At 45.7% G+C, this 22,792-nt stretch overlaps 1 protein-coding gene across 1 annotated transcript in view; it reads left to right on the top strand.

Moving 5' to 3' along the window:
• Positions 1-272: 272 nt before the first annotated feature.
• SF3A3 (splicing factor 3a subunit 3) overlaps positions 273-22,792 on the top strand; it is a 51,831-nt gene continuing 29,311 nt past the window's right edge. The window contains exons 1-4 of the mRNA XM_073615514.1: positions 273-430; positions 5,606-5,653; positions 5,779-5,831; positions 5,907-6,012. Of these exons, the coding sequence (XP_073471615.1) occupies positions 335-430; positions 5,606-5,653; positions 5,779-5,831; positions 5,907-6,012 (303 nt within the window). The 5' untranslated portion in view covers positions 273-334. The remainder of the gene's footprint in view (positions 431-5,605; positions 5,654-5,778; positions 5,832-5,906; positions 6,013-22,792) is intronic.

The raw sequence follows: 22,792 nt of genomic DNA, 5'->3' as shown, positions 1-22,792 counted from the left end.
GACATTTCCACGTATGAATTCCTTCTCAGAGGTTCCCTTCAGTGCAGGCACACTCTGCCAGTCACCAGCAGAGGGCGGCCGTGGGCTCTCACCTATCTTCGTTCACTGCGTGCAAGCCAGACAATCACCAGCAGAGGGCGCTTGCTGCACCCTACTCTTTCCTTTTTAACGCAGTGCAGACACACACGATACCAGTCACCAGCAGATGGCGCTGCGGCATCCTACCCTTCTCTGCTTGGAGGAACTCAAAGCGCGGAACTAAAGTTTTTGGTTCTCTCAATCGAGGGGAATCTCTTTACAGAACACTCCACTTCCGGATCGGGCTTCTTCCAACATGGAGACTATGTTAGAGCAGCAGCGGCGCTACCATGAGGAAAAAGAGCGACTCATGGACGTCATGACCAAGGAGATGATGGCGAAAAAAGCCACGGTGAGGTTTGGTGTGTGTGCAGAGGTGGTGGGGGGCGCCGGCTGTGTACAGGGCTGGTGTACTGGGGGCCTGGAAATGAGCCTTATGTTTGCAATGTACAGTGTGTTATCTCCTGTTATCATTCAGAGTTACTGGAAAGTGTATTTAGGGAATGGAGGGCCACAGGCAGTACTGTGTGTAATCGGGCCCCATAGGAATACCCTTTTCCCCTTTGAGGTAAGAACTTCTATGGAGGGGATTGGGGTTATCATATCTGCATGTTGTATGCACATTACGTTTACTTTATACATGTAACCTGAGTGAACATTGAGGGTCCGTTCACACCACAAAAAAACGCACTCCAGATCCGTTACGGATGCGTTTTCTTGATGCGTTTCCAGATGCATTCCAGGTGCGTTTTTTTTTTCCCCTAAAGGGTCCAGTGCGTTTGCGTACCTGTGTGTTTTTGATGGGTTTTACTGCATTTCAGTGCAGGAAAAATGTAGCATGTTTTACTTTTTTTTTTCTGGAACTGACCGCACTGGTGTGAACTGTGTCATTGGAAACCATATAACCTACTTTCCATGCGTTTTTCATGCAGAACAAAAATGCACTGGACTGCATGTGGTGTGAACTGGCCCTTACGCATATTACAACCTGATCTCACAACCCCCTGCCACCAAGGACCGTCCTGATTGGTTAGTTTACTTTTAAAGTAATTTTCTTTTTTCATTTTGAGTAAAGTGGGGGGGGCTATAACAATGGTATTGTTTATTTTATTTATTTTTTGCCATCTCTGTCCCATTTGGGAGATTTCCCCCTCTCGTCCTGTCCCATAGCCAAAACAGGAAGTGAGAGAAAATCCCTCCAAAGTGAGGTTGTCACCAGAACTATTCCACGTACATGAAAGCAAAAAGGTGTGCAAAATCTAATGCCCTGTACACACAGTCGGACATTGATCGGACATTCCGACAACAAAATCCATGGATTTTTTCCAACGGATGTTGGCTCAAACTTGTCTTGCATACACACAGTCACAAAGTTGTCAGAAAATCCGATCGTTCTGAACGCGATGACGTAAAACAGGTACGTCGGGACTATAAACAGGGCAGTAGCCAATAGCTTTCGTCTCTTAATTTATTCTGAGCATGCGTGGCACTTTGTGCGTCGGAATTTCCGACAACGGATTTTGTTGTCGGAAAATTTTATAGCAAACTCTCAAACTTTGTGTGTCGGAAATTCTGATGGAAAATGTGTGATGAAGCCTACACACGGTCAGAATTTCCGTCAACAAGGTCCTATCACACATTTTCCGTCGGAAAATCCGACCGTGTGTACGGGGCATTAGTTTTTTTTCTTAGAGGCCACAGCCTCAGTAGAAAAGCTGGTCTTCTGCTAGCAGCTGCAGAGTGGGGCCCTTGCTGTTTGAGGTGAAGTAGTGGTCTCTCTACAGAGGTTGGATGCACCCCTTACCAAGTTATGCCGCGTACACACGATTGGAATTTCGGCCCGCAAAAGACCGATTAGTTTTTCGTCGGAAAATGCGACCGTGTGTATGCTCCATCAGACTTTTGCTGGCTGAATTCCAGCCAGCAAAAGATTGAGAGCATGTTCTCAATTTTTCCGTCGGGAAAAGTTCCTATCCGAAAATGCGATCGTCTGTGGCAATTCCAACGCGCAAAATTCCTACGCATGCTCGGAAACAATTCGACGCATGCTCAGAAGCATTGAACTTTATTTTCTCGGCTCGTCGTAGTGTTGTACGTCACATCGTTCTTGGCGGTCGTAATTTCAGCAAACTTTTGCGTGACCTTGTGTATGCAAGGCAAACTTGAGCGGAATCCCGTCGGAAAAGGCATCATATCTTTTTCCGACAAGAATTCCGATCGTGTGTACAAGGCATTAGAGCTTTAGCTTTGTAATCGGCAAAGTTCATTCTGATTGGAGAGCTCTCAGCAAGGGTTGTGTCAGCCTTCTGTAAAGAACCCACTGCCTTCCCCACGAAGAGCAAGGGTCCCCATCGTGCAGCTGGCTGGCAGGACATACTTTTCTACTCCGGCTGTGGCTAATATTAAAGTGTTTGTAAAGGTAAGTTATCGTATGTTCATAAATAAAGTGGTTCTAAAGGCAGTTTTTTTTGTTTGTTTGTTTTTTTAATCCTAGTGCTTTCTGTACATTAAGTTAAAAAAACCTGTGTGCAGCATCCCCCCATCTCGATCCAGCGATGTTGCACAAGAGCCTCTGTTTTCCAGGACTCTCCCTCCTGATTAGTTGAGACGCAGCAGCGGGCGCACCTTAATCAATGCTTTAATGTGCAGGTCACATGATCACTTTCCCTTACTTGGCAGATCACAGACCTGCAGGTGGGCATTTTTAAATCGTGAGGCATGTATGTCATTACTGGAAGTGACGTATGCCGCTGAGCATCAGCATTTCCAGGGTGATGGAACGCAGACACATGCATAGCAGCATAACGTCACTTCCCCCAGAGGACTTACAGCCATTCACAGCAAGGCTGGCTCTGGAAACCTGCTGCCAAACAGCAGAGGGATGTACAGGAGGCGTGGCCAAACACATACAAGAACATACAGGTTGCGCGCTTGCGCAGCCTGCCTGTGTCTGAGTATGACATGATGGTGAGCACAAACTGACCCAGCTAGCACGGATTGGCTAGCATGGTCAGATTTCAACCTGGAGATGGGGAACTGGTAGGATCAACTAGGTAATCCAGAAAAAGGAATGGACGCCATAATATATTATGAAAAGCACTGCTGAAATACATAGACAGAATACATTTTTTTTTTTTTTTTTTTACGACTGTAAAGTAAACTTACTGTAAGGGACTTTGCACACCTTTTGTTTACAAACAAAAATCTGGCGCTACAGGCACTAGGTTAAACCTTCCTCCATGGTAGTGTGCAGTAATAAACTGGGATCCATAGAGCAGCTGTGTGGGAATTTAGGCACAAGGAGCGGTGCTAAAACAAACACAGTCCAAGAAAAAATGTCTGGGTAGCCCTAAACGAAACCACTGATTGGAGCTGCAAGTGGCAAGTGTGTATGCTGAGGTGAAATCCAGAAGCACCAACAGGTGTGTAAAAGGGAAAAAAAAAACAGTAGGTTTTTAAAAACAGTATATAGTCAAGCAAGGAAATGTAAACAATAAATGGCAATATACTCCTCCACCACATAAGATAACAAGGCAAAGACTCACTATGAGGCATCCTCCTGCGTAGTGCCAGCTGTACCTCGGTATGGCTTGTTTATGCTGCTGTGATAGCTGCAGTTATGCTCTCCCGGCTTGGCGGCTTCCAGATTGAAGGGAGGGGCCGCAGTGCTATGCTGGAGGCTCCTGGAGATGTAGGTAGGTGAGAGGTGGTTGCCGTCCGCGCTGGGGAGGAAGTCAGAGCCAATAAGCAGCTCACGAATCAGCGGGGATCAATTACTCGGGGATCCACCGTCCACCATTTCGCCTCAGCATACACACTTGCCACCTGCATCTCCAATCAGTGGTTCCGTTTAGCGCTTCCCAGGGGTTTTTTCCTGGACATCTTTTTGTTTTGATGCCCCTGGAATGTATTTTGTTAATTTAAATTTGAAAGTTTAATTGGGCTATAATTCCTTATATCCTTATTCCATAGTTATGAAATCTCATAAAAATGCTTCAAAGACTGTATTGGGTATGTGAAGCTTTACACGTTTTACTGTGAACTGATGTAGCCAGCAGAACGTTTTTTTTTTTCTTCTCTAAGCACCTAATACTTGTTGATATGTAGGTACCTTGAATATCTCCTAAACTTGCACAGTTTAGGAGATGTTCAGTTTATGTGCTGCTGCCGACGTCATTGGCGCATGTGCACTGAAGAAACGGGGCGCTGGTGCTGTTTCTTCAGGACTCCTGCCGTGACCGTTGTCGAGGCTCCGGCCAGTCACAGTGCCGGAGCCGCGAACCCGAAAGTAACTCCAGTGGAAGATGTCCGCCATGTACTCAGAGTGCTGATGCCGATTGAGGGCATCGTTCTGATAAGTATTTCATAATGAGCTAGAATGCGATGCATACTAGCTCATTATGCCTTTGTCTTGCAGGGTTTTTTTTTCCCAGAGGTTTACAACTTCTTTAACTCCAGGTTTATTGTCATTTTAGCTAATAAGTTTGGGCAAGCTGGCCAAACAAACTATTTCTAAAAACTAACAGGTGCACTGTAAAAACTGTATGTAGCCTCAGCTGCATATGGTATACAGCGCTGTATTCCAGCAGTTGGACTAGGACCTTCCCATCCCACTCCCGAAATAAAATAGTCGGGCTGAGCTGGGCTCAGCTATTCATAGGAAGCTTTGTATCCTGTAAATGAATACAAAAATTTCTCTGATTGGCTGAGGCAGAGGCGAGGGATGATGTCATGATCTCTGCCTCAGCCAATCAGAGGAAGCTTTGTATGTTTCTGAGCTTCAAGGTCTTGATTTACACTTGCAACACAAGGCTGTATACCATATGTAGCTGATGCTACATATAGTTTATATAGAGCACCCAGTGTAGGATATAGTTTGTTTGCGTCGGCTTGGCCCAAACAAACTAGCTAAAGTGCAAGTAAAGCTGGAGATCAGCTATAAAACTTCGTTTGTTCACAGAAAAAAATGTCACTCCGCTCCATCAAATGTTCAGTTGGAGATAAACGTTGACTTGACCCCACTAACCCTTAGACAATCGAGTGGATGTTTTGGTAAATTACATTTTTCAAACAAAATTCTACTCTCCCGTACCCACAGTTGGTCTGCATTCACACTTCAGAGTTTTTGTGCAATGCATTTAGATGCATTTTATATGTGCAGCCATTTGTCCCTGCGGAAGGTGCATTTTGTTGCAAACCACTTGTAGACAGCTGAAATGTTAATGTACTGCTTTAAAATGCAAAAGTGTATGGGCAGCCTTAGAGTGGAGCTATGTCAGAGAATGCAAGCTCCGTTCATATTGCAGCCCCTCCCCACTTCTCAAACATGACTAACTGGAAGCAACAAAAAATATAAAATATGAGAAGAATATTGTAAAAAATACTATACAGCTGATTTCTGTTATTGGTATTGATGACACTGGGTCCTTACTACTCATTTCCAGTGAGAAGGCCCAGTAGCTACAGTGATTGCAATATACTTTCTCTTGTATCGGTCGTTCAATAATGATTGTTTCTTTCACTACAGTTCCGTGAACAGATCAACTCAGATCACAGAGCACGAACAATGCTGGATGTAAGTACTGTTCAGTATTATAACTTTATATATATATATATATATATATATATATATATATATATATATATTACAGCTCCACAGACCCACTAATGTGTTGTGTGTGTGTGTCTTTTTGTTTTAAGAGGTTCATGGACGTCAGCTCAAATTTAAGGGATTTGTATGAAGATAAAGATGGGTGAGAATAATTTTTAAATAATTGCTAGTTGATTAGTTGTTAAGGTGATTTTGACAACGTTTTTTTGTTTTATAGATTAAGAAAAGAGGAACTGACTGCAATATCTGGCCCTAACGAGTTTGGCGAATTCTACAATAGACTCAAATTGATTAAAGAGTATCATCGGAAGCATCCAAATGAGGTGAATTGATTATAGTTTTTATACTTTTTACTCAAGTTTTAAAGAGCGTGTGGTGTTTTTTTTTTTTTTTTTTTTTGCAAGTGTAGGACTATTTTATCTCTCTTATATATTGAAAACATTGTATACTGTATGTGCACCTGTGCAGTACATAAATTTGATAGATATTTTCAATAAAACGTGCTTGGCGTAAGGGGCATTTGACTCTATACCCAGTAGCAACAGCATTGATGTTGGTAAATGGTTAACCACTTCAGGACCACCCACCGCACTTATACTGCGGCAGGGCGGCCTCCCTGAACCAGATCACATACATGTACGTGATCTGGCATCTCCAGGTAGGGGGCCCACGCCCCGCCGCCCCAATTGTGCTGTCATTGTGCTACAGCACATGCCGATCAGCGTGTCCGGCCAATGATTTATTACCGGGATCGGCTGAGCAAGTGACAGAAATGGTAGACAGCAGCGATGTGTCAGTTTTTTTTTTTCTCCCTACAAAGCAGGGTGAAAAAACAGGCACGTGGCTCAGTAAAAGCATTACACATTGTTAGGCACACAGTTAACCCTTTGCTTGCCCCTAAATGTTAACTCCTTCCCAGTCAGTGTCATTAGTACAGTGACAGTGTTTAATATTAGCACTGATCACTATTAGTGTCACTGGTGGTGATAGTGTTAGATTCCCCGCCGCACTATAAGTCGCTGATTGCTGCCATTACTAGTATAAAAAAACTAAATGTATGAAAATTCCATTATATATACTATCATTTGTAGAGGCTATAACTTTTACACAAACCAACTGATGAACACCTATTATGAAGTTTTTTTGTTTTTTTAATAGATATGTAACAGAATACATTTTGGCCTTAATTTACGAAGAAATTTGATTTCTTTTAAATTAGATATGTTTTATAACATGTGTTCCCATTCACACACTTACCTTTTCCAGTTGTTTCTTTGAAGCAGGATTATACTTGGGACCTTACATGCAGCTTCTATTGTTTACAATAGCTTGTGCCCGAGTAGAGGGACAAACTAAGGAACATTTCTTTATCATACGTCACGGGACACAGAGTAAGGCTACTATTCATTACTTACTGGGTTATACACCATCTCTATGCGAATGGACACTGGTAGACAAAATCTTAAACAGGAAGTCCGCCCCTATATAACCCCTCCCATACTTCAGTTTTTTACCAGTGTCTGCAAGGTGGATGGGCACGTTTGTTTGAGCTCTCCAGAGCTCCAGGTCTTTAGTCCCAAAACGCTTCTTTTTAGAGGCACCCAGCTCCCACTTCCTCCCGAGGCTCCGCGGCACCGGAAGGAAGTTCCTCTCCCCCCCCCCCCCCCCCCCCCCCTCCCTGCAATATTCTGGGACACATCACAGGTCCCAGAAGCACCAGCCGGGCACCCACAGTAAGAATGCCGGCGCCGTGGAGAGGAGCGGGGCCTCATACGCCCGCATCGCTGGACCGTGGGACAGGTGAGTGTTTGATTATTAAAAGTCAGCAGCTACACATTTTGTAGCTGCTGACTTTAAATTTTTTTTTCTCTTTCGGCGGAACTCCACTTTAAATGAATCAAGGGATTGACTGATCGGATCCATCTGAAGTGACGCTTATATGCTTAAATAGTACCCGAGCCTCGCAAAGAAGAGGCAAGGATCCTGCAAGGTTTTGCCTGTAACCCGACCTTCGGGTGCTGGACCCTGCGTAATGGAATCTTGGACACCACAGAGCTAAGGCATTCCTGCAGTGTGCTGTACAGGTCCAAGGGTGTGGACCCTAAAACATGAAAGGGTACCCAGTTGTTGAAGGTCCCCAAGTGAGGTAACCCGCCATGATGGTTCTTATGGATTGTCCGCGCACGAGATTGCACATCTTGGTTCGGCATGGCGCACGTGCGTTCGCTAGGGGTGCAACGGATTAAAAACTCACGGTTCGGATCGTTCCTCGGATCAGGAGTCACGGTTCGGATCAACAACAAAAAAATCTCCCCCAATGTAATATCCACAATCTCCCTATTGGCAGGGTATATTGGCAGGGTATTGGCAGACTATTGTCAGGGCATGGCAGACTATTGTCAGGGCATGGCATTGCAGAGTATTGCAGCAGGGCATTGCAGCCATCCGATCTCTCCCCTCCACTGTACAGATCAGTACACAGAGGGGAGAGAGGAACCGGCGTCATGACATGACGCCGTTTGTTACAAGTGATCGCTCCGTGTCTCGATCCGCGGAGGTTGATCCGTACGGGTCACGGATCGATGACGATCCGTTGCACCCCTAGCGTTCGCCAGAGTGCACGAATGTTCGCAGCTTTTGGCGGCCATGGCGAACGAGGCTTTGCCACAGACATTGTGTGCACTCAGAGCCGCGCATTAGCTGTAGCCTAATCTTGGCGCGCGAAGATTTGCATCATGTGCGAATACAACCGCGCACGTTCGCCGGTACCACGCAGGTGTGTGCTCACATATGCACATATGAGCGTCCCGGGGCACAAACATTTTGTTTAAGTAGAGAATGACTGACATGGTGCTTCCAGGGGACAGCTGTGAGACACACAGTAGGCTCTGAACTAATCACTTTCAGCAGTTCATTTCTCCTTACCCGAGTCACGTGAGTCAGCAGGTGTTGGTTAGCATTATTGTTGCATAGAGGCTTGGTGAGCCCTATTATAGGGTCTCCCTTCTGGGGTGTGTAAATTATAAACTCAGGTACTCCCTTTTTTGTGGCTTGCAATGTCTTCAAAAAAGAGGAGCGGGACTAACACTACAGGGAAGGGCACATCTGTGTCGTCGGCAGCTCTTGAAGAGCCTAGCCGTAACCCTAGTGTTGTATTCCCTGAAAGACCAAACGCTTACGGGAATCGGAGCCGCTGCGCCTGTCTGGTATGGTGCCTACTGTCAACGCTGCTGCTTCAGCCTTTATCACCAGGGATGATCTGTCCTCAGCCCTAGCCAGGTTAGAGGAGAGGATTGCTGGCATGCATCTTGCGGGGTGGCAAGAAGCGTGACAGATCCCCCTCCCCTGATCCTCCTAACTTGGAACAGGAATGGGTTGATGATGGGGGAAAAGCTAAATGCCAAGGATTGTGTGAAGGGCCTGACAGATGAATCGGCTTCTGAGCAATCTGGGCCAGAAGATGTCCAGTTGGTATCAGCCTCTCAGTCGCAGAGGCTTTTGATCCAGACTCTTACTGAGATGGTTCGTTCTGCCTTTAAGTTACCTCCTGCAGGCTTCCTCAGGCCCCACAGGCTTTCCCCTTGCACCCACTGTTGTACCAGGCGGTGTATGCTGATTGCTAACATCCTGACAACATTTTCATTCCTCTCCAGAGGTTTTCGCTTTTACATCCCATGGAGGAAAAGTTTGTTCAGAAATGGAGCATGCCAAATGAGAATGTACCGACATCTTGGCACCCATCATAACATTACCTCATAAACCAGTCATTTTAAAGAAGGAATCGTTCCGACCTCCCTCAAGCAGAGCACAATCAAACCCCTCCTAAAGGAGCCTAACTTCGATCCCAAAGACCCAAGCTACCACAGACCTGTCGCAAGCCTCAACACCATCTCCAAGATTATCGAGAAAGCAGTAGTACAACAGCTACAACCCCATTTGGACACCCATAAACTCTTGGACCCACTACAATCTGGTTTCCGCTTGGGCCACGGGACAGAAACTGCACTCCTCAAAATCTGGGATGACACCCTCGAAGCAGCAGGTGAGGGAGAATCGTGTCTCCTGGTGCTGCTGGACCTCAGTGCAGCTTTCGACACAGTAGACCACAAAACCCTGCTCACTCGTCTCACAGAAATGCCAGAGTTGCAGATTCAGACCTGCCCTGGTTCGCATCCTTCCTTAGAGAACCGATCCTAGAAAGTGAAACTAGGAGATTTCACTTCGGAAGCACTTAAAATTATATGCGGAGTCCCTCAAAGATCACCCCTGTTGCCCGTGCTCTTTAACATCTATCTCCGCCCACTCCACAAAATCATCAGCAACCAGGACCTGCTTTATCAATCCTATGCTGATGACATCCAACTCTACTTACGCATCACCAACAAAAAGACCAATACCATGCATTGGAGAACTGTCTCTCATTGATCAACGATTGGATGACGGAGAGCTCCCTCAAACTCAAGATATCCAAAACAGAACTCCTCTTCCTCCATGCAAACCGAAACAAAAACCCTGGCACGACGTCCACACCACTCACCATCCTTGGAAGGAAGGAGATACAGCAGTAGTAGTTGGAACAATCATCAATTCCCGACTCAACTACGCAAATTCCCTCTAAGACATCCCAAATACCAAATTTCACGTCTACAAGTCGTCTAGAACACAGCAGCCAGACTGGTAAATGGGGGGGAAAAAAACCCTGGGAGTCAATCACCCCATCCCTGAGGACCCTCCATTGGCTAGCCGTGAAGGACCAGGTTACATTCAAGACGCTCTGCCTCACTCACAAATGTACAGTACACAAGGAAAAGCCCCGCAATACCTCTGCGACAAAATAAAGCACTATACCCCAGGTCACTTCCTCCGGTCAACTAATCAGAACCTCCTCCACATCCCCAAGACCTGTTATAAATCAAAAGGCGAACGAAGGTTCGCAGTCCAAGGACCTTTGTTATGGAACGCTCTACCCGCGGACATCTGCTCAGAAAAAAAACATCTGGCCTTCAGGAAGAAGCTCAAGACCCATCTCTTCTGAAAACCCAGATGAACATTGGCGGCAAAAGCGCCTTGAGGCGATTTAGTTCACGTATGTAGCGCTATACAAGTTATTCATTCATGCCAGCTGTAAATGCGGCTGTCTCTTCCTTAAACAAGAACTTAACTCGTCCGGTGAATTACGCACAGGGCTTGAAGGACCCCGTTGACAAGAGTCACTATTAAGGGCTTACTTTTCTTTGGCCAGTTCAGCTATTCAGCCAGCTGTCACAGCAATTGGAGTCTGCCAGTCCTTAAAGGATCAGGTCAGACGGCCTGACAGGCCTAATCAAGAGGAGGATCCTGCTCAAAGCAGGGCAGATATACCTCGAGCACTGTGTTTTGCTGTAGATGCCTTTTTAGTGTCAAATATGTTTTTATTAACAATATTAAAGAACATTTTTACAAAAAGGCTGGTAGTCAGCTATCAATAACAAAGACATTACTGGATATATCCTATTTCATTGTACAATGTTGGATTAAATCTTGTAGGATAGGAGACCCTCGTTATCCGACAATATTATATAGTAATGATCTGTCTATGAAGACGTATAGATTAATGGAAAGACTATAACCACTGACTATGAGGTAGTATTAGAGTTCAGGAAGGTGAAGAGAAAGAGAAGAAAAGTGGGTGGAAAAAAGAAAAGAGGGACAGGGTACAGGGGGGGGGGGGCGTGGAGCAGACCTCGGCGCGACAGTGTGAGCATGGAGTAGTAAAGGTGAGTATCTGTATCTAACCTTGGGTAGTCAATAAGGTTTTCAGGGCGTCCGATGTAGAGTATTCAATCCAGATAAGCCAAAGAGTTTTGAATTTATCAAAAGTATCGTTATCCATGGCTATCCTCTCCTCCATGCGCATAATGTCATTCATCGTCGAAACCCATAAGGCAAGTGGGGGTCTAGTGGTGGTTTTCCAGAATAAGGGTATGATCTGCCTGGCAGCCGATAAGAAAAAGCGCAAAAGAGAGCGCTTCTGTGAGGTAATAGAACCAGGAAGCATGGATAGTAATGCAATTTCTGGGGAAGGTGGTATAGGTTGGTCATAGAGACTACTGTAAATGGAAAAAACCTGGGACCATAGTGGTTGAATAAATGAACAGTCCCACCATATATGTAAGTAACTTCCGTTTTCTGAGCCACACCTCCAACATGAAGATGGGACAGAGGGGAAAATTTTGTTAAGGGATTGAGGGTCCCTGTACCATTGGGAAAGAAGTTTAAAATTTTTCTCCTGGGTATAGCAGGATATTGAAGATTTGTGCGTGAAATAATATGACTTTTGCCAGTCCTCTGAATGAAGTTCCTTTCCCAGCTCCGTGGACCACCTCCTGGTATATGAGGGGGGTCGGTTATGTAGCAGTATATTCTGCAGCATGTATGAGGTAGAAAGTAAGTGTATGGGAGTTTCCGTAAGAGAGCACAGCTGTTCGAATTCCGTTAAAGGTCTGTGAATTTGAGAGGAAGAGAATAAATCAGAGCAAAAAGAGGATATACGGAGGGCTGTGAGCCAATTACCTTGCGTGTTTGGTAGGATGGGTGCACCAGAGGTAGGGTTCACAAATGAACCCGCTACAGGCCACGTAGAATGGGAATAAGGGCCTAGTGTGTTAGAACCTTTATCTTGAGGAAGTGCTGGGTGGTCAAATAAAGAAGTGAGTGGTGAAGGGTCTGAGGATAGTAGAGACTGTATACCTTTCTTGTACCAGAAATTGAATGCTGCAATCGTCAGTGGGGAAGTAGAGGAGAGTGAGTGTAAATGTCGTCCATATCCCCAAAGCAAGGCCCTGAGATCAAGAACGGATAAATCTTGTTCCACCATGATGGACGCTTTGGGGAAAGGGCGAGGGAACCATTCTAAGACCCGGGATAACAGTGCAGCTCTATGGTATAGCTCATAGTCAGGTAGGCCTACTCCGCCCTGTGTTTTGGGGTATGTAAGTAGGTTGTGACGAATATGGGACATACCATTTTGCCATATGAATCGTATGGACATAGAGCGAAGAGATGTAAAAAAGTGTTTAGGGACCATAATAGGAACGGTTTGGAATAAATATAGTAATTTTGGCAAGGTGTCCATTTTCAACGTATTGATACGCCCAAACCAAGGCAATGCAGAGGAGTTCCAGGATTCCAATTCCTTTCTAACTCGGGTTAGGAGGGGTATATAGTTTAGAGCATATAAATCGGAGAGATTAGCAGGAATCGTGATCCCTAAATAAGAGATGCCCCTGGAACCCCATTGGAAGGGAAAGTTAGGCTGTAGTTGGGTAAGGGTAGTTCGAGGTAAGGATATGTTTAAGGCCTCAGTCTTAGACATGTTCAATTTAAAATTACTAAACTGTCCAAACCTGCGAAATTCCTGCATCAGTGAGGGCAGAGTAATATGAGGTTGTTGAATGTAGACTAATAAATCATCCGCGTAAAGCGAAAGTTTATGTTCAGATGAGGGTGTCTGGATTCCTACTATGGATGGATTTTGTCTAATGGCCTGGGCTAGGTGTTCGATCACCAAGACAAAAAGGAGGGGAGACAAGGGGCAGCCCTGTCGCGTGCCGTTTGAAATTTGGAATGAGGCGGAGGAGGAACCGTTGACCAGGACTGACGCCGAGGGACGTGAGTATAGTGCCATGACCCTAGACACAAAAGTGGAGTCAAGGCCTATCTGTTGTAGGGAGAGGCGCAAAAAATCCCAGTTGACCCGGTCAAAGGCCTTCTCTGCATCAAACGAGAGCAGGCATGCCTTTAAATTATGTTTTTGAATATAGGAAATGAGGTGAATGGTTTTTGTGGTATTATCCCTGGCCTCTCGACCCGGGACAAATCCCACCTGATCTTTATGAATGAGTGAAGGTAAGATAGGAGATAGGCGATTTGCCAGGACTTTGGCGTAAAGCTTAATATCGAGGTTAAGGAGTGAAATTGGGCGATAGCTACTACACTACAGAGGGGTCTTTGCCAGGCTTGGGTATTACCGAGATATTAGCTGCTAGTAGGTCTCTGGAGGGGAAATGGGTATCATCTATAGAGTTAAATGCGCTAACAGTGGGGTAAGATGTTGAGCAAAGGCTTTATAAAATCTTGGGGAAAACCCATCAGGACCTGGGCATTTACCAGTTTTCAGGCTCTTGATTGCGGCAGTAAATTCTGCTACTGTAATAGGGTCGTCCATGGCAGATGCCTGTTCAGGGTTTAGTTGTGGTAGGGCTGTGTTAGAAATGTAGTCCTGCATGTGGGATAGGTGTGTGTCGTTCGTAGTGGTCGCCCCGTTTGAGGTGTGGAGATTGTATAGATTTGAGTAATATTGTTTAAATGCATCAGAAATGCCATTGGGATTACTAATTTTTTGTTGGTCAGATGTACAGGTCGGCGTGGGGGAAGAGGATGAAGAACCCTCGCAAGGTGTTGTCCACATTTATTAGCTAGAGTGTAATGTCGGTTACGTCCCCGGTCTCTGGCTATAAGAGAGTTAGCATCTAGTAGACGGAGCAAGTCTCTACGTGCATTAGAGAGGTCGGTGTACGTTGCTGGATCTGAGTCTCGTTTATGTGTCGATTCAAGCGTTTTAATCATAGATAGAAGGCGTGAGATGTCGGCCATTCTAGCTTTAACCGAGAGCCATGTTGGATTAGGGTCCCTCTAAGTACACACTTTAGGGCTTCCCATTTAATGAGGGGGCTAGTATCGTCTTGGCGATGGACTGCAATAAAATCGCTAATAGTTTTTTCAACCGCTGCAACACATACCGAGTCAGTCAATAGATTGTCATTTAGTCGCCACGAGGACTGGGTACGGGATTTCGGAGGGTGGGCTAGGCTAAGGTGTACGGGTGCGTGATCCGACCAGAGAATATTTCCTATGGAGGCCTTAAGTGGTATGTCAAGTAATGACTGGGAAATTAAAAAGTAATCGATACGACTATAAGATTTATGGGCCACGGAGTAACAGCTGTAATCTCTCTCCAAAGGATGTTGTATCCTCCATACATCTACGAGCTGTGCCGAATATAAAAGGGATTTTATGTGTGTAAGAGTCGTGTGGGACATGGCAGACTTACCCGAGGAGGTGACCACGGCTGGAGAAAGAGTTATGTTGAAGTCCTACCTAAAATGACACAAGGACCTCCAAATAATAGCAGTTTTAGAACCTTGGATAGGAAGTTGCCTTGATCTTGGTTTGGTCCATAGACATTAGCCACTGTAAAGACAGAAGAATTAAATTTAAGTTTGAGGAATAAATATCGTCCTAGCGAATCTATCAGGGAATCTAAAACTTCTGGGTGAAACGATTTATAAAAAGCTATAGACACCTCTTTGGATTTTGCCTGAGTGTTCGTGCTGTGGAACCATTGAGGAAAATGAGGGTTTTTAAGGGATGGAATCTCTGAACCCCGAAAATGTGTCTCTTGTAGAAGCAGGATTTTAGTTTTAGCTTTGTGAAAATGGTATAACACCTGACTTCTTTTTTCAGGGTTATTAAAGCCTCTGCAGTTATAGGACGATAAGGTTAGATGCTCAAGTAAAGACATTGCAGGAGTGAGGAGAGGTAGCAGTAGATGTTAATAGTGTCAGCATCGAGGTCTGTCCAGCCCTAGAAAAGGGAAGTGAGAAAGGTGGGTAGGTAGGGGAGAGAGGAAAAGCAGGAAGGGAGGGAAGAAAAGGAAGGAAGAAAGTAAGAGAGAATAAGAAATAAGAGAACAAGCCACTAGGTGGCAGCATTAAGTAATCATTTGAATATAGAAACATTTCTGTAAAGTGCTTATAGACTAATATTAGTATATTAATATTATTAAAGTGGTGTTCCGGCCGAAATTATACTTTTTAAATAAAAATACCCCTATAATATACAAGCTTAATGTATTCTAGTAAGGTTAGTCTGTAAATGAAGGTCTGTTTTGTTAGTTTAAAGCAGTAGTTTGTTATTTTATAAACTTAAAGCAGGCCGTGGCCATCTTAAGTGTGGGCATCTGAAGCCAGACTGTATTTCTTCCTGGATCTCATCCTTGCAGATCTCGCACATGCTCAGTGCAGCACAAGCAGTGTAATAGGTTTCAGGTCAGGTTTCCATAGCAATGGCAGTTTCAGACGAAGTTGCCGCCCCTTCCCAGAAGGCTTTGCAAACAGGAAATGATGCGATGGGCCGCGGCCAGGGAGGAGGAAGTGAAAAATGAACACAGCAGATATACAGTAGGTGCTGAGAAAAAAATAAAAAAATATCCAATTTGTTTACAGTGCACAGTTTAGTGAGGGATGCTGAAGAGTTGTAAAAGTGGGTGGAACTCCACTTTAAGTCCTAGGGGGGATGTGGTGAGCACCTAGAGTGCCTCCCGGTCCCGGGGTCCACGGGGGAGCAATAACTGGTGAAAACAGTATATAACCCTCAATTTGTTATAATGGGGTAACCTTATAAGAACATATAAGCAGTAACTTAACATATACAGGGTGTATAACCCCACCCCCTCCTAAACACATCCAAAAGCATGGAAGCATTTCTATGAGGCTATCATAAGTTAACTCATAGTCGAGAATGAGTTCCAATAGGAGGAGGGGGGGCAAGCCATAATTGCAAAACCCCTCCGCCCCAACCTTGTCCCCAAAAAGAAAGTGCAGGCAACAATAAAGAAAAAAAAAAGAAAGGATCATCCTGAAAAGGACATCCAGCTAGTATAATGGGAGGAGACAAAAAGGTATATGCAAAAGTGATATACAAATAAAAAAAAGATAAAAGAAAAAAGGGGGGGGGGGGGTTGGATCTGTAACACAATTGGTGTAGTAAACAGGTAGGTAGTCCAGGGAGACCATTACCACTTAAAAGTGGTTCAAGGATGGACGGCCTGCACCGTTTTTAAAAAAAACAAAACAATAGTCACGGTGGCAGGGTAAAAATGTGGTATTTGTAGAGACTAAGGGTAAGTCAGTCATCTGGAGACTTCTGAGGGGAGCTTCTGGGTCGCTTATTCTTGCTGGCTTTCTGCCATTGTGTGTGGAATGGAAGTCCCGGAGTAGCAGAAGGAAGGGGCCAATCTGGCAATGAAATCTGGGGTAGCTCCAGAGTGCTCAGAAACCTTGGCAGATCTCCTAGTGTGCGGAAAAGGGCTGTTTGAAAAGGGAACCGCCATTGGTATTTAATCTTCTTTTCCTGAAGGACATATGTAATCGGTTTAAGTGCACGCCGCATGGCCAGAATTTGGCGCGACAGGTCAGGGAGCAGCATGACTGGAGTTTCATTCAGCCGAATGGAGTCCTGTGTGCTAGCTGCTTTCATGATCTCCTCCTTGACTTTGTAAAAGTGCACCCTGCAGAGCGTGTCCCAAATAAAGGAGGGGTCAGAACTTCTCGGGCCCGAGGTTCTGTGAACTCTGTCCAGCTCAATTGGGGTATCTTTGGGTTGCTGTAGTATTTGGTTGAAAATGGCAGTGACTGCTCCATGTAAATCATTATGATCTATGGTTTCTGGTGTGCCACGGATTCTAATATTGTTCCGTCTGCTACGGTTTTCGATGTCATCTTGGTGGTACATGAGCTGCTGTAATATGTTAGTATGGTAGTTAAGGATCTCGTCATGGGACTGCAATGTGTTGCACATGCCATCAGTGGTATTTTCTACATCCTCCATTCTAGTCCCCAGGTCCCTCTTAAGCTCAGCAATCTCCTTCCTGTATGACTTTTCCATGCGGGAGACATAATGCTCAAAGTCAGTTTTAGTGGGTAAAGAGCGGAGGTAAGCATGCATGGATCGCATCTGACTCCATGTCCCACCCATCCCCGGAGCACAGAGTGGCCTGAGAGAGGCTTTGGGGGCTGTGTGGGTTATATAGTGGGGGCTCCAGATCTGTGAGGGAGGCAGAGCGGCCTCTGGGTAGTACCTGTCCAGCGTCTGCACGTGCAGATCGGGTCGGGGATGGAGGCGCCGCCGCCATCTTGGAGGCTCTCTGGCTCTGGTAGGCCGCAGAGGATCGGGTCACAAATTTCCCCAAGTCGCCCCGTGTCCGGTCACCAGCAGACTTTGAGTGGTCCCTGGGCTTCCCTTTACTCATCAGGGCGTTCTGGGTAGCTGAGTGGGCGATGGTAAAGGAGATAGGGCCCCGTGGAGATCGTCCTACAGCTCCATGCGCCACGCCACGCCCCCTGTAGATGCCTTTTTAAAGGACTCCAATACAGCAAGTTTCTCATACTTCTGTGGTTTAAGAAGTGGTCATCTGAACTTCCTTGTAAGAAGATATTGGCAAGGTTCCCCTTCCATGGGGAATGTTTGTTTGGTGATGACTTGGACAAATATATCCAAAAGATTTCCGAAGGGAAGAGCTCTACTTCCTGTGAAGAAAAGGACCAGGCATCCCTTGTTTAAATCCTATGGGGCCGCTTCCTCAGGTGTCTTGGCGCCAAGGCAGTTCGGCCGCCAACAGGGCGCTAGAGCCAGGGGCAAGCCACAGGGCCAGAAGAAACCCTGGGTCCAAAACTCTTCTAAACCCAGCACCAAGCCCTCCTTTTGAGGGGATGCTCCCACTCTATCAAGTGGGGTGAAGGCTGCTTCACTTTGCAGACACTTGGAGAACAGTGGTTCAGGACGAGTGGGTCACCTCGACCGTACCCCAGGGTTACAAGCTAGAATTGCAGGGGTTGCCTCCTCCAGAGGTTTCTAAGATCCAGCGTTTCTTCGGATCCTCCAAAAAGAGACTTGTTTCAGGCACTAGATCATTTAGTGCATCAGAGAGTGATTATACAGGTTCCCAAAAGGGGCGCAGGGTTTTATTCAAACCTGTTTATGATTCAAAAACCAAACAGGGAAACAAGGCCCATTTTGGATCGAAGATCCCCGAACCAGCATCTATTAATCCAGTCCTTTCAGATGTAGTTTCTCCGCTTAGTAGTAGCCTCGCTCCAGATGGGAGACTTCTCCATCGATATCAAGGACGCCTATTTACATGTACCTATCTTTCAACCTCACCAGAAGTTTGTGCGATTTGCAGTAGAGGAACGTCATTTCCAGTTTGTGGCACCACCCTTCGGGCTTGCCACAGCACCCTGGGTGTTTACAAAGGTCCTAGCACCAGTACTGGGTCTTTTAAGGGCCCAGAGAATCTTGGTGCTCGGATACTTGGACAACCTGCTTATAGACCACTCACTACAGACCCTAAAACAGAGTGTAGCCTGCACAGTGTGGTATTTAGAAAACCTGGGCTGGGTCATGAATACCGAAAAATCAGCCTGGAGACTCGGAGTCTGAAGAATTTAGATCTGATCCTAGATACCGTCCAGGCAAGGGTATTTTTGTCACCCCAAAGATCTGTGCCTTAAAGGATCAGGTGCGTTGGGTAATGTTGTGGATATTTCACTATACGCAATGCGTAATCAATGTCTCCTGCGCCAATAAGTGCACTTTTCAGCTCTTCAGTATAATGCATCTGAGTGCACCCGTGCTTCCCAAAGCAAACAAACATAGGCACGTCGAAAGCTCCACAGATAGTCCTCCCTGGATAGCCTGTGTTTTGTTTATTTAGAGTACTTTGAATAGCGATAACAATAGAGCTTTGTGGCTTCACAATCAGCCAATCGAGCCCAGGCATTCCTTTAAACAGGAGGAGTTATACAAATCTCAACCAATGAACAATGACTAGGGGAGTGTATGGTCGTGTCTGTGCAGGGCAGTATGTATGATTTCCCGCCCTTTGTACCTGTAAGCTGTGCTCTTCAGTTAGACAAACAAAGCCACATGTTTGGCCTAAAAAAAAATCATGAACGCTGCCCGACAAATGCACGCAAACGCTCCCGTGTTTACCAATGGCGTGATTCCTTATTCTGCATTGTTCAGAGAACAACGCATACCCAGATTATACTACCATTCCTGCGGATGGGAGACTATCTGCAGGGGCATGTCATGGTCCCTCCATGTGCTGATCAGACACATAGAAGCACATGAGTGTACATCCCTCCACAAAAGGGCAGATGGGTACCAAACCGATAATGTCTTCACAGAGTGAACCCATTCCCGCCAGACGAACGCCTGCGCATTGCACAGGGGCCCTTCGCTGGCGGACATATCCTCACTCTGCGAACACTTTTCCACATCTACAGGAAGCTTTCCACTATCAATGGGTCTTAACCGGTGTCAGTCTAAAGAGCGAGCCGCAGCAGAACTAACACTGGGAGACACTGTGACAATACATATTGAAATCATCTTAATAAAATCTCCACAACAGTAAGAAGCACAAGACAACCTTCCAATCGGCTCTTTATGAGTCTTCTAGGAAGGATGGTGTCCTTTTTCGAGGCAGTGCCCTATGCCCAGTTCCATTCCAGGCCTATACAACAGGACATCTTGTCGGCTTGGAACAAGAGCGTGCAATCCCTGGATTATCCCATGTCCTTATCTCCTCGGGCGCACTTATACCTAAGCTGGTGGTTGCAGGAGCAGAACCTGCAAAAGGAAAGATCCTTCCTCCCGGAGTACTGATCAGATGCCAGTCTCTCGGGCTGGGGAGCAACCCTAGAGGGGCTTACAGCTCAGGGGAGATGGTCAAGGGCAGAGGCTGCCCATCAACATCCTGCAGTTGCAGGCAGTACGTTTGGCCCTATGGTCCTGGACAGTGGAGCTTCAGGACTGTCCTATCAGGGTTCAGTCTGGCAATGCCACTGCGGTGGCCTTTATAAACCTCCATGGCAGTACCAGGAGTTGCTCATCTCAGGAAGAGGTGAACCACATATTAGCCTGGGCAGAGGGACATGTGCCGGTTCTATAGTCGGTCCATATCCCGTGGGTAGAGAACTGGAGGGCAGGTTATCTCAGCCGCCAGCAGGTCTGCCCAGGGGAATGGTCTATACACCCGAAGGTGTTCCTGGAAATTTTCCAGCATTGGGGATGACCAGATGTCGATCTTTTGGCATCCAGGTTCAACAAGCTACATCAGTTTGTGTCCCGAACAAGGGATCCCGTAGGAATCGGTGCAGATGCTCTGGTAGTTCCTTGGAGCCAGTACTCCCTGGTTTATGCTTTTTCCCCCACTATCCCTCTCTTTCCACATTTTGTTGTGCAGGATTCGGAGAGAGGGGGTTTCCAGTCATACTGCTGGCACCAGCCTGGCCCAGAAGGCCTGGTTCCCAGAGATTGTGAGATTGGCAATAGACGGGCCATGGCCGCTTTCGCCTCGCCCTGATCTACTGTCCCAAGGTCCTATATTCCACCAAAATTTTCAGTCTCTAAATTTGACAGCATGGCTATTGAAGCCGGGGTGCTGAAGAATCGCGGCATCTTGGGACCGGTTGTGTCTACCCTAGTGAATGCGAAAGAGGTCACTAGGAAGATCTATTATAAGGTATGGAAGACTTGTATTGCTTGGTGTGAAGCCAGAAAATGGCATCCTCGGAAATACGTGATTGGAGGAATTCTCTTGTTTCTACAGTCGAATGTGGAAATCAGATTGGCTATGAGTACAATAAGAGGTCAGATTTCGGCCCTGTTGGTATTCTTCCAAAGACCGTTAAGCCTCCGATTCGCTGGTCCGAACCTTTATGCAGGGGACAGCTCATTTGTTTCCCCACATTAAGTCACCTATGTGTCCTTAGGACTTAAATTTGGTGCTGTCAGAAACAAACATTTGAGCCTATCAAGAAAATTCCATTAGTCTTGCTGTCACGCAAGCTAGCCTTCCTGATGGCCATCACCTCGGCTAGAAGGGTGTCGAATTGGCGGCCCTTTCATATAGGGAACCATACCTAATCCTTCACCACAATAAGGTGGTGTTGTGTCCTATTCCATCCTTCTTGTCAAAGGCGGTGTTGGCCTTTCATTTGATTCAGGGCATTGTTATGCCTTCCTTTTTCTCTCAGCCTCGTTCGGACGAAGAGAGACGACTGCAATCCTTGGACGTTGTCTGGGCAGTCAAGAGTTTGTCTAGATCTGCGGAGATCCGAGGATCAGACTCCTTTTTTGTTTTACCAGAAGGACCCAAGAAGGGGCAGGCAGCTTCTAAAAGCTTCCATCACCGATTGGGTCCGCCAATCGGTCATTCAGGCCTATGGTTTGAAACGTAAGGCTCCTCCCTTTAGGGTGAGAGCTCATTCTACCAGGGGTGTAGGAACCTCCTGGGCTTTTTGCCATCAGGTATCTGTGGCTCAGATTTGTAAGGCTGCCACCTGGTCTTCAGTGCATACGTTAGAAAGATTTTATCAGGTAGATGTTAGAACAGGCGAAGATTCAGCTTTCGGCCATAGTGTACTACAGGCTGCCGTTTAAAATCTGATGGCTATTTTTGTTTGGCAGGGTGTCTCCCTTCCCTAAAGGCTATTGCTCTGGGACGTCCCAGTAAGTAATGAATAATAGCCTAAATCTGTGTCCCGTGATGTATGATAAAGAAAATGGTATTTTTTCGTCATACTTACCTGTAACATTCTATTCTTTAAATACATCATGGGACACAGAGGTCCCTCCCCTTTTTTGAGGATTCAGTGCTTGCTACAAAACTGAAGTACTTCCTGTATGGGAGGGGTTCTATAGGGGCGGACTTCCTGTCTAAGACCTTGTCTACCAGTGTTCATTCACCTAGAGATGGCGTATAACCCAGCAAGTAATGAATAATAGCCTAACTCTCCGTCCCGTGATGTATTCAAATAAAAGGATTTTACAGGTAAGTATGATGAAAAAATCAATTTTTTTTTTCTTTTTGCATTGACATGCAATGTACCACTCAAGCCGACCTTAAACCCTTAGTTAAGACAGACAGTGTGCACATCTAGTTTACAGTTGATAATGAGATCTACCAGCACAGAAAATTCTGGTTTAATTATGGTAAACTCAACCCCCCAGCTTCCTCTGTAACATTACATGCAAAAGGAAAGCTAACTAGGATTTTTATGCATGTTAAAGAGGGAAGTCTCACATAAAAAAAGAAAAATAAAGGTTATGGGAACATGTAACAATTATAAAGTTTTGCTGCACAGGTGGAAATACAATTTAAAATAATCATATAGCTAAAAATAACAATTGTGGTAAGCTGTATATGCAATATAGCTTAGTGAATTGAGCCTATAATGCTGTTGCTCCTGTAATCTACAGCTTATTTTCATTAAAATA

Source organism: Aquarana catesbeiana, linkage group LG02 (assembly GCF_042186555.1).
Source record: "Aquarana catesbeiana isolate 2022-GZ linkage group LG02, ASM4218655v1, whole genome shotgun sequence".
Lineage (NCBI taxonomy): Eukaryota > Metazoa > Chordata > Amphibia > Anura > Ranidae > Aquarana > Aquarana catesbeiana.
Note: the sequence above shows the minus strand (reverse complement) of the source record. Positions and strands in the feature narration are given on the sequence as shown.